The 11,665-nt window shown below is 34.8% G+C and overlaps 1 protein-coding gene across 2 annotated transcripts; it reads left to right on the forward strand.

Annotated features, from left to right (window-relative positions):
• The first annotated feature begins 492 nt into the window (after positions 1-492).
• LOC757003 (LHFPL tetraspan subfamily member 3 protein) lies at positions 493-9,741 on the forward strand. Of its 2 annotated transcripts, XM_003728476.3 has the most exons (5): positions 493-1,052; positions 4,160-4,411; positions 5,038-5,231; positions 6,165-6,210; positions 8,248-9,741. In XM_003728476.3, exons 1-4 carry the CDS (start codon positions 608-610, stop codon positions 6,168-6,170), a joined length of 897 nt encoding a protein of 298 aa, XP_003728524.2. In that variant the 5' UTR covers positions 493-607; the 3' UTR covers positions 6,171-6,210; positions 8,248-9,741. The 2 variants fall into 2 exon arrangements, 1 of the variants encoding a protein (XP_003728524.2); XR_004061739.1 differs by having other exon boundaries at positions 5,038-6,210.
• Positions 9,742-11,665: the final 1,924 nt, after the last annotated feature.

Here is an 11,665-nt window from a genome sequence, read left to right on the forward strand (position 1 = left end):
ACGAAGTTATGATGATGCAGTTATATAGAGCTGTGTATTTAATACGCATGCATGCTTAATACTATTTTCCCTTCTTTGGATATGTGCATGGGATCACACTAAACAGACAGACAAACATGTTGCATATAAGAGAGATAATAGAAGAGAAACAGGAGAGAGAGAGAGAGAGAGAGAGAGAGAGAGAGAGAGAGAGAGAGAGAGAGAAGAGAATACCAGGCGGAAAATGCGCAGTATATAAAAAGATGATTGTGATAGATTGAATACAGATATTTTGATGAGAGCCTTCCCTGGTAATCTTCTTGTTTGGGGATTTTACGACCTTCTACCGACTACGAGATATATATATATATAATATGAACTGCTATATGCGACAGATTAATTAGCATAACAAAAGATCAAAGGAATGCACGTTCACAGGGCGTTCAGTGTGGCGCTCTTCTCACAGCTCTTCGTCAAATTCGCACGCCAGCAAAGTAAACACACCATTCGTTTCGTATCCAGATTCAGAACAACAGGTTATGCGGTACACTGCAAGTGGTACCAATATTTTGTCGCCATCTAGTTTTTCATTGCTGTAACAATCTAGGGCACACGACATCTACTCAAGATGGCAAACGAACAAACGAAGGAAGAGACTTATGCTTACTACTACCACACAAATTACATCAGAAATGCCCGCGCCATCGCGATCGCCTGGGCCATTTTTACTCTATGTTTCTTCATCATAGTCCTGGTGGTTTTTGTGCAGCCATACTGGCTCGGTGATGGACCCAATGCCAATGGAATAGGGAACTTTGGACTGTACCGATACTGCACGAGCTACGGTACGACGGGGGCTCAGCCCTCATGCGAAGGAGGGGTGTTTGGCTTCGCCGGTGTAAGAGGGGCCGATGGGGAAGTCGTCCCCGCTATGGTGGCAGCGACTGTCTTCGTGGGAATTGCTGTTATTTTGGTGGCCTTATCCATTGTGTCCATGCTCCTTTTTCTCTGCAAAAGCCCCCTAAAAACGGGAACTGTATTCGCCATTTGCGGAGCTTTCCAGTTACTTTCAGGTATAGTATAGTAACATTATTTTTGCAATAGTCCCCCCAGTTTTTTGGGGGGTACATATTGGCTTTCATTTAAATCAAATGATGATGTATAATAGATTTATCTTTATTATATGAACGATGTATTGGCCTATATCATATGCCTACAGTGTAGGCCTACACGGCTAAGTACTGTAGTTACCGTATGTATTATCATTCGATAATGAGAAATATATAAATCTTTTAATATGTGAGCTTTTTATAAATTCATCAAATATAAGGGCACTTTTAAAAATGTAATGTAAAATCGTTCACCATAGTCTCAGGAACTAAATCTGCAGTCTTATTCTAACTATTCAAGATAGAGCAAATTTCAAATGGATGATGCTAGCTGTTGGAAGTGGCCATAAATGTTACTCCATTATTGAAAAGATAAACCTAATTTATGATGGATGTTGAATTTAGCTGAACATGTGCAGATGTATTGTTTGTTATGTTTAGAAGAAACATTTCATTTCTTGCGAAAGAAGATAAATTATAATTTTTCTCTGACATAAACATGTACAGTGCAATATGTAATACCTTAAACATAAATGTACATGTAGGGTTGTATATTTTTGTTGTTGTTCGTTTGGTATTATAATGGCTATTAGTCAAATTTGACTATTGTTGCCAATTTCATCGCATCTCTTTCTTTTAATGTCTTGGTAAAATTATTATTTTTCCTGTATGGTATAGTAGAAAGTTTTGTTAAACAAAAATAATGAACAAAATATACAGTTTGTAAATGCAAAAGAGGCACTACAAAATATGTATTATTATTATTAACAAACGAAAGCTCCTTACTCCCAAATCTCAGCTAGTAAAAGGGTAGTAAATAAACAGGCCATTTACACTTGCAACATTCACAAAAAAATTACCAACAAGGAAGTGACCACCAACACCAAGTATATATTTTGTTAATATTAGACATTGATCAATGCATGACCCTATTTTCAAATGGTTTTTTTAAATGTCTACAGTGTATGCATGTATCTTCTAAATCACAGGATTACATTCAAGAGTTTAACATACCTGATTGCCTGGTCTACATGCACATGTATATCTCCGACATGTACATTGTAATCTCTAATTATAAATAGACCTTCAACTGGGAAATTTTCTAGTTTGGTCCTGGAATTAATTGGGGACTTATTACCTTTGAGCAGTTTGAGGGGATTTAATGGTTTCTACAATTCAAATGATTCTGATTACTCATTCATTGAAAAAGACTTGTTTTTTGTCAATCCTAAGTTTATATTTTTCTTTTGAAGTTACACACAAATATATATCCAAAGTGATTTGCTTATAAATGTATTGATGTATTGACAATGAATGATGTTATGATCATTCTCACTTAAAATATTTATCTTGGCAACATAAATTATGCTTGTAAATGGTAATATATGCTGCTTCAAAAAATCATAGGCATATTTATGAAGCAGATTTCTTATGAATTTGTGTTTTCTTTTGAATTTCTACGTATTGTTGTCACTGTCCGAATTTTGGTACATTATATCTAAATGCTGTACCTTCATCTGGATCATTTCAGGAATCTCATTAGAATTGACATTTATTGCAAACCCGATAACATCTTATCCTTGTTCAATCATGGCTTATGGGGTTGGTAACCATGGATACGAGATGCAGGGAAAATAATCAGGCCATTGAATTTCATGATGTGGGAGTTTGTATTGTGAAAAGAGCATCATACTAAAGGGAGTCTCGAGAGAGAGAGAGAACGTTGCCTGCATGCGACCATCTGTTCCTTAATGTTCTCGCAAATATTTTTCAAATTGACGGTACTCACACTGAACTAATGGGCTTAGTATAATAGCAAGCAATAATCAGTAAATGAATTAGTGAGTGAGTGGGTAATGCGAATACATTAATCATAAATTGTTTGCACCATTTTTTTGTTAAAGTGATCTGATCGTCTGAGTGATCATGTATAATTTACATGTATGTATGTAGGTTTCATAGAAATAGAGGCAACAATATGGTTAACATGTGTAGGCCTATTTAAGTTGTTTTTCTTCATGTAATATATGGAAATATATCAGCTTAACTGTACTGATTATGACACTTTATCCTTTATTCCTTTCTGTGTTGAATTGGTAAGGCCTACAGTATCTAACTGTTTCTGTACGTTTATGATCTGCCAATCTGAATTAAATGTCAGTATTATCTTTATCATTAAGACAAATAATAAAGCGGTACCACCTGTTGTCCATTACAGTAGGAGCTTATCAATGAAATTGTAAGAAAGTAAAGAGGAGCTTCAAGAGTATTGGTATTACAATATTATGTCTGAGCTCCAAATCGCTCCGGAAAAATCACACACTTTACAAGAAAATCTGTATATTTCTTGATGGAAAATCTGTAAAGAGCAAAGTCAGGCCTCTTCTGAAGTTAGAACTGCATTTTTAAAGATTTCATTTTGATTGTTGAATGATTTGTTTTTCTTGTCCAATTTCTATCCTATCTTTAAACTTGTTTTTTCTCTTTACGTTTTTTTTGTTATGCCGAAATTCAGGTTCAAGGTCAGGTTTCTATCGGGCTGGCTGATATACTGTACATGTTTTAAACAGTCCAATAAATTCACGTTGAATTGAAACCAGCTGCTTTATGATCCTAGTTGTTTTAGAGGATAGCATGATAGATTACAATGCTTCACACAAATGGTACTTCACTGAATAAGCAATATTGAATATTCACAAGTAAAGATTATTATATTGAATTTTGATTGGGGGGGGGGGGGGCAGTTCTTCACTGTAAAATCATGGTAAATACATTTAACTTAGATGTTCACTCTGAATGTGCTGTAAGAGAATGAACAAATTGTGCATCACAACCAAAAGTCTAATACTTGTTTCCATTGCTAGTTTATATTTTTGCTCTTGTTCTGTTTTATCCATTGTAATATTTTACCATTTGTTTCTTGTTCTACATTGTAATTAAATCTCTAGCTTGCAAAGCGTTTTTTTAAAATCTACTAAAGAGGCTACCCTCCATGAAGAACACATTATTAATTAACAAATGAAAAAACATTTGTAGTAAAATGTTTACCTTTTACCGTTTTATCTTTCTAGGTATCTGCCTTTTGCTTGGAATTCTGATATACCCCAGCGGTTGGAGCCAACACTCTGCCTACAAAGCGCTCTGTCAGGACACCATCAGTTACACCGACACCAAAGGCTGTGAGCTGCGATGGGTCTTCTTTCTTGCAATCATCGCTGTCTTTGATGCTTTCATCTTGGCCATTCTCGCCTTCATACTGGCCAGTAAGCAAGGCAAGCTCTACATGGACATGCACTTCTCGGACTACTACAAGAATGGCAAAAGTAAGTTGTCCTGTCTTCTGTTTGAGAGATGTACTTAGTAGGCCTAGATAAGACACTTTTGGAACTGATGGTACACTGAAAATTTTGTTGGTGTTATTATGAACCAATGAATTTGTCATTGCTGTACCGATTTGTTGGTTCATAATATCGATGACGAATTGCTCCTGCATATGTAGGCCTTATTTCATAAATACAGTGGAGGTAGATTTATTGGTTTTTAGATTAGGATTAGGGTTAGGGCAAGTGTTTGGTCCATGGTTGAAATAACAAAGAATCTTAGTGCGGGACCTGGACCGCTGAGGACTTGATAGGTCTTGTGAGGTGAAAGAATATGGTTTTACAGACCAGAGAATAGAGTAGAGGAAAAAAGCAGCTCAAGAATACTCAAAAAGAGCTGTGTATAAAAACTGTTACGAGTGCTAAAACAATTTTGCAGTGAACTTTTACACATTTTTGTTTTTGTCTTAAGAAAATCATGTGAAAAAGGTAGGTTTAAACATATCATGTGCTGAAAGACAGAAGGGTGTAACTTGAATCCTTTCTGTATACATCTTTTAGATACCTCTTAGGGCACACATAAATGTAGTTCAATGAGTAATGAGCATTGCATTTTTATATTTCTTTAGCCGGTAATGGAGTTCACCCCAAGCCAAAGAAGCACGGCACAGTCAATTCCACTATCTTCAACACCTACCCTGCCGTCCGAGAGAACAACCGACCCCGCATCAATGGATCCGCAGGCAATGGAACTGCAGGCAGAGGAGACAACACAGATGGCAGCAGCACCATCCCGAGAGTCGAAGATGACGTGTATGCCCAGGTAAGGCCACGATCGGTTCGTGAGGCAGAGAGCCACGGGGCTGCCGATGACGAGTTCTCGAGTACCACCCGCAGCTCCAAGAGCACCGGGAAGTCGACCCGGAAGTCCAACAATCGAGAGCACGATGTCTCGGTCTGAAAGTCGGTAATTGATCTTTGGGCTACAAGAGCATGCGGAATGTAGGTTGTAGCAAATCATATGTGCTAGGTGTATATAACACTGGTTTAGTATCTTCCATGGATGTGTGCCTATGATACCAGCGACTATGGTCATCTGAATGGGGTAGTCGGGTGTGGCGGGGAAGAGGGTGTAATGTGCTATGTCTAGTGTTCTTCCAAGAATGTGCATCGGATGATCCAGCCAGAACATTACAAAATACATGTACGTGAACAAATATTAAAAATATAATGAAGTTCCGCTTTTAAAAATTCCATCTGCCTTTTAAATTTCATATTGGATTCATTTGATACACTTTGATCGATCTTTTCCTAAATCACTTGACTTCAGGACTCTAATGATGAGGATCATCCGTTAAGTGTTCCTCCTCTCACACTTAAACCAAAATGTATTCTACAAAAGTAAATTGTACCATTGATATTAGATATCATATCTATGGATGTATTGTCTGTAGACTTGCTGTGACATTGAAATGGGGCAACCAGCTAGTAGTCCTCTCTGAAGGCCTACTTGTCCAAGTTTTCTTTAGTAAAAAAAAAAATTCAAAAGAGTCTTCAACTTCACTGTGTCAGGATTGGTTTTTGTTGAGAAGAGGCAGCTCCAATTCTTAATTTCCTTGTGTAATATACTTAAACATCAACTACTAAAAGTGGAAGAAGAAATGGCTGCAATTGAAATGTGTGATCGATTTTTATATTCAGTTGTTTAGTGCATCAAATGTATGTATATTTATGTTTTTAATTATGTGTCTTATAGCGTTAAAAATGGATTGGACTCCTATGTTGTCTCTGGCAGCCAGCAGGTAACCGTAAAAATAATTTAATCACCCATTTATTATTTTGTAGTTTAGTCAAGCACTGCTTTGTAGTTATAAATTGCAAGTAAGCTCTAGTTACTTTACATACATAGCCAGAAAACTTTTAAATGAAGAATAAGGGATTATAACAAGGATTATTACTTTAATCAAAATCAAGAAGGAAAATGTGAACAAATGACTACAATCTTTGTAGTTTATGTGCATGATTCCTCATGCTTTACCTTAAGCAACAAACATTTATGTGCCTTTAATGATGAGCTGACTTATTGCAATCAACAGAATTGTAAATTTGATAGGCAGCCTAAAACATTTTTTGCACATACATGTATATAAAGAAGAGTATGGTATATGTAGCCAAAATACAAAGAAATCTCAAAAGACATTCAGTATGTTTTGTATTGTATCATTGATTCTCAAATTCATGAAAGGACCTTTAATCTTATTTATTTAGAATTTACAATTGTGCAGTGAATCGATGATGCATGATTCTTAAAGGTAGTGGGAAAGGGTATGCAAAGTATGGTCTTTATCAAGTTTATTGCACATGTGGAATTGATCAAGTAGAAAACAAATAGGAAAGAAATTTTCCATTGAGGAATTTCATTCATGTATGCATGAGATATTGTATATCAGCAGAACTTCTGAAATAGATGCATGTGCACTGCAGGGTGTTTCTATGAATATTAGTCCTTAAAAAGCCTGTTATGATAATCAATGTTGCATGCCATACTAGAACCCATTATTTTTTCATGATTATTCATTATCTATATTCATCTGCCCATTACAAGTGACTAAAGCTAAGTGTACATGTACAGTAAATGCATTAAAGATATACATGTAATCATTGCTTATAGTGATTAAAAAAATAATTGTGTTCAAATGTCAACTAGAGCAAGTGAGCAACAGATTTTGATAACATGTGTAATTCAGCTTTCTTAGAAAGTATGACATTTTTAGTCAAATTAATGCAAATGTGTAAAATAATTAGCAAAATGTCTGCTCGCTACTTACGCCTCTAGGTAAGTGCTTATAAAGGTATCCTGCATTTATTATTTAAATGGAAGTTATTGATATGATATGATCATACTTTGTGCATGGGTTTGCTTTTAAATATTTTAGTAAAAGTTATTGATATGATATATGATCAAACTTTACAATTGTGTTTGCCATTAAAGATAAAGTTGAGCACTGGTTTTGCGTTTAACATCGTACAAGAAACTGTATTGAATCAATTGGGTAAAAGTTGCTTATGTAGTTAATAATAGTTAAAGTATACAGGTAGGTTTTTGAATGATCATGATGAAAAGAAATCTACACTGCTCGTTGAAAACCTCTCACATAAATGAACATTCGGGACTACACCCAAATGACTTGGGTCTAAACTCGTCAGCTATTTTTCATCATATTTCTGATAAGAGGGCACTTGCCTACTATGATATTCTTTCTTCCAAACTGACATGTTAAGAAAATAAATATGTTCACAAAAATTTTAGAAATTTTTACCAGGACTCAACTTTGTCTTTAATCTGTGTAAACTAAATTACTGCAACAGGTGGAATTTACAGGTTGATTATGACCTGTCGTAGAATGACGTGGCCGCTTTTACTCAGAATTGTTATTACTCAAACATGGGAAAAGAACATTTGGATTTCTGTTAATCCAGTAGGGCTATATACACATTCATTGAATGGCAATTCAATGTCATTTAATTGTCAATAATCATTCACTATCTTAATGATTAATTAGTATGTGTATTTCATTAAGTCTTTTCATGAAAAAAAACGCATGTACATGTATTTCACTGTTCATATCTTAAAATGACAAATTAATTATAATGTCCATGTGTATGTCGATTTCCAATGATGATTAATTTGTACCAGAAGTGCGAAGTGAGAAAAAAATTGATCTTCATCAATCTGAGAAAGTGTTGAGGTCATCCACGGAGCTTCTATTGTAGTACACAATTAATACATTTTTTCTAATAATGATATTACATGTGTAATGTACAATTCTTTCTCCAAGATTACGGCTGACAACCCTTAAACTCATGATTGGTCAACTGATGTCATGTGACTCATGTCAGCAGAACGGATTCCTGATCGTATGTACTGTAGATGTGATTTGGAAGAAGAAAAGAAAATTGAAATTTTTCACAACTTCTCTCTCAGAGGACATGAAAAATTACGTGAGATGACGTCGAATATGCAAAGATGATTTAAAAATAACAGTAGAATTTGTGGAGGGTGCAGTTTGCTTCTAGTCTTCAATTTATATGCTTGCCAGGTGTATACACTACACATGTACATAAAATAAGTGTTATATTGTTCAGAGAAAGGCAAGTTTAAAGTATTATGACATTTGGAGTCCCATACGTTACCGAGTTCTGACCATAAATTGACATCAAATTAGTCGTTTCACTTCATATTAAATATTGTTACATGTTAGATATATAAGTAACGTATGGGACAAAATAGCTCAGACTTGTTCTAAGAAAAACAGATCAGTTTTTATCTTATTCCTTCATGATCAAAGTTGTTTTTAAAAAAAGGATGATGAATTATAATATTTTTGGGAATGTTGCTGAAATTGTATAAAGATGATATATCACATACAGTATGCATATATAGGTAATATAGGACTATGTAGATCTTATGAATCAGATATGGAGTACTTAAGATATGTCTATTTTAGTATTAATCTGTATATACTGAGCACGTTCGTATTATTCACTAATCTTTAATTGTTTTCTCATTCTTTGTAGACCTATTCCGACTCTTTTGTACTCTACGACTCTTTTGCAACTCAGATTGTTCCTCTTTTATTATTGAATACTTGTGTATATTGTTGTTTTATTTTGCTTTCCCGAATATACGAAAAATATATATTTTCTTTAATACCCAGACGTTCCTTGCTTTGAATGAAAGAGAACGAACGTGTGTTTTTTAATGGCTATTTTTATACAATTATTAAAAAGTGTAGTAAATGGTTAATAAATGTACGTGTATAAGCTAATTTCTTCCCTTTTATGCTGAGTTTTCCTCCCCAAATTTGCGGTATAATTTAAACGAGGAACGATTTATGTTCACTTTAAACAACAACTCTCAGGTTTGGACTTTAATTGCCTTATCTGTGATTACATGTATGTTGAGTATATATTGCACGAAGACCCCGTCAATTCATAATCTCGATGGAAATTTAAGAGGGGTTATTAAGAACAAAGGTTGGTTCCAAACAGTGTCCGCCTATTTACAATGATTTAGCAAATGATTACGGAAGTTAAACAATGATGAGAGATATCAAATTGAATGTATATCGTTTGATGTTATCTATTATTTGCTCGACTGGGGGAAACCCAGCAAGTTGAGAAGAAAGAATAAGGATGTAGTCAAGAATTTCAAGACAATGCATGCATGGGATGACGGTTTTGTTACCCAGATTAAAGTTTGTTTCATTAAATGCAAATAGGCGTATTAGGTTGTGCCGAAATTTGAAAACGCCACAATATTCGGTATTGATTAAAAATAATAAAAAAAAATACTAGGACGATTTAGCGTGAAAAAAAATGTCTTTGTAGATTTGTTTTTGCAGGGGGAGGGGGGGGGGGTGGGGGGGATAACATTCCAGATTTTCTTTCTCCTTCATTCTTTCGTATGTGATAAAGTCTGATAGACCCGTGCCCAAGTTACCCTTTAATATAAAGCTTTATATACTTAATCAAACAAGGCGTACATTCGTACATGCCGTGTTTCAACTGAATGTCTAAAAGCTCACAGTTCAATTATTGTGTAAATAATTCATAAACCTATGTAAAGTTCAGTTATATTCAGTTTTTATTCGTTTTACTGCATTTGGATAATATGAACCCTGTACACCTATACAAACATGTATAACCTCACCTATAATGTACTGGTATGTCGTCTCAGAAGAAGAAAAAATGGCGACCGGTATTCTAACATGCCATAAATATATTTTTAAAAAGGTTTATATAATTTCAGCACCCCCTTTTAACATCGACACGCTTGTACTTCTTTTGATACACAATAATTATGTACATGTATAAATATATATTTATCAACTAGATTATTTAGGAATAAAAAAAATACTTGCTTTGTAAAATTTGTGTTTTACGCGTTTTATGTTATATGTGTAAATATGTGACTTTCTAGTGTCTTGATGTGCCAACTGAAACAATATGTGTTATAAATAGATTCTCCAATTCAATTCAACCAATTGACGCTCTATAGCATGTCTGCAATATTCTGTCTTTCTCTCGCAGTTATTTTGCTTTCTGTTTTTATACTGTTTCACGTACTGTACCACGGACTTTCAGTTCTACATTGTATATACAACTATTGTCGTTAACCGCAATAAGTCAGAAATTGTCAAAGAGCTATTGTTGTTTTGTCAATGTCGAGACTTTTGGACAAAGCGAGCCTTATGGGGCGAATTTTTCATTATTTCGAACGTGGGTTACTGTGTCAGATTTCAATGCCCCTTTTTCCTGAAATGTGGAATCAGAAAAAGACTGTACATACAATATGAAGTTCTTGGAGCAAAATTATGTTATAGATGCTAAATTTCTTTGACTTGCTATCGTTCTACCCATGCTAAACATTAATATAAGCCTACATTATCATACATTACATTTTGTGAACCCTCAAAGAAGACTTTTTGTTCAGGCCTGTTTGAATAGGCAGAGGTTATATCTTTGTGAAGAACTTGGAGTTGTCATTATTATAAAGTAATTTTATCAGTCACAGTTCTTATATTATTTACTCTCTTTATCCCGAAAGAGGTCTGCACGTATCAAGATAAGAACCGTCTTGCAAATAATACACTTCTAAAACCTTCATGGGACCAAAAAGTGGAACCGATACCACCAATACATGACACGCCTATTACACGGCATTACCTCCGCACATCACACGCACACACAACCACGCACTCACATACAATGACATTTCGAATGTTTTGCAAGCTATATACATAAGGTATAAACTTCAAGTTTTATAGGGGCTTCGAAATTATGGGTGGAGTCCCGATCTATTACTGCCTAGCATATATTGATGCATCAAAATGCCAGAACATCATAAAGCACCATAATTATAGTTTGGCTAACACTGCGCTATAACTTGCAATTAAAGAAAATGTTGAGGCAGTATGCCCTAAGAAATTACATGACATATATTTAAAAGAAATAGGTACTTTTACCGTCCCTTATACGTATTGGTTCTCTATCCCTCAATATCTCCATTGAGTGAACTCAATGTTGGAGTTAGAGGAATAAAGGATAACAAGTCATTAGTCTTACTATTGCTCATTAAAAGGGGATTATACAAGTTCCTTTTATCTTTTCTCATCCAAATGAATCCGCTTAAAGTCGATGATCAGCTATTTCTAGCCCAAACCGGCGAAAATACAAAAGATAGATAAGGCTTGA

This window comes from Strongylocentrotus purpuratus, unplaced genomic scaffold, assembly GCF_000002235.5.
Source record: "Strongylocentrotus purpuratus isolate Spur 01 unplaced genomic scaffold, Spur_5.0 spur5_scaffold_6, whole genome shotgun sequence".
Classification (NCBI taxonomy): Eukaryota; Metazoa; Echinodermata; class Echinoidea; order Camarodonta; family Strongylocentrotidae; genus Strongylocentrotus; species Strongylocentrotus purpuratus.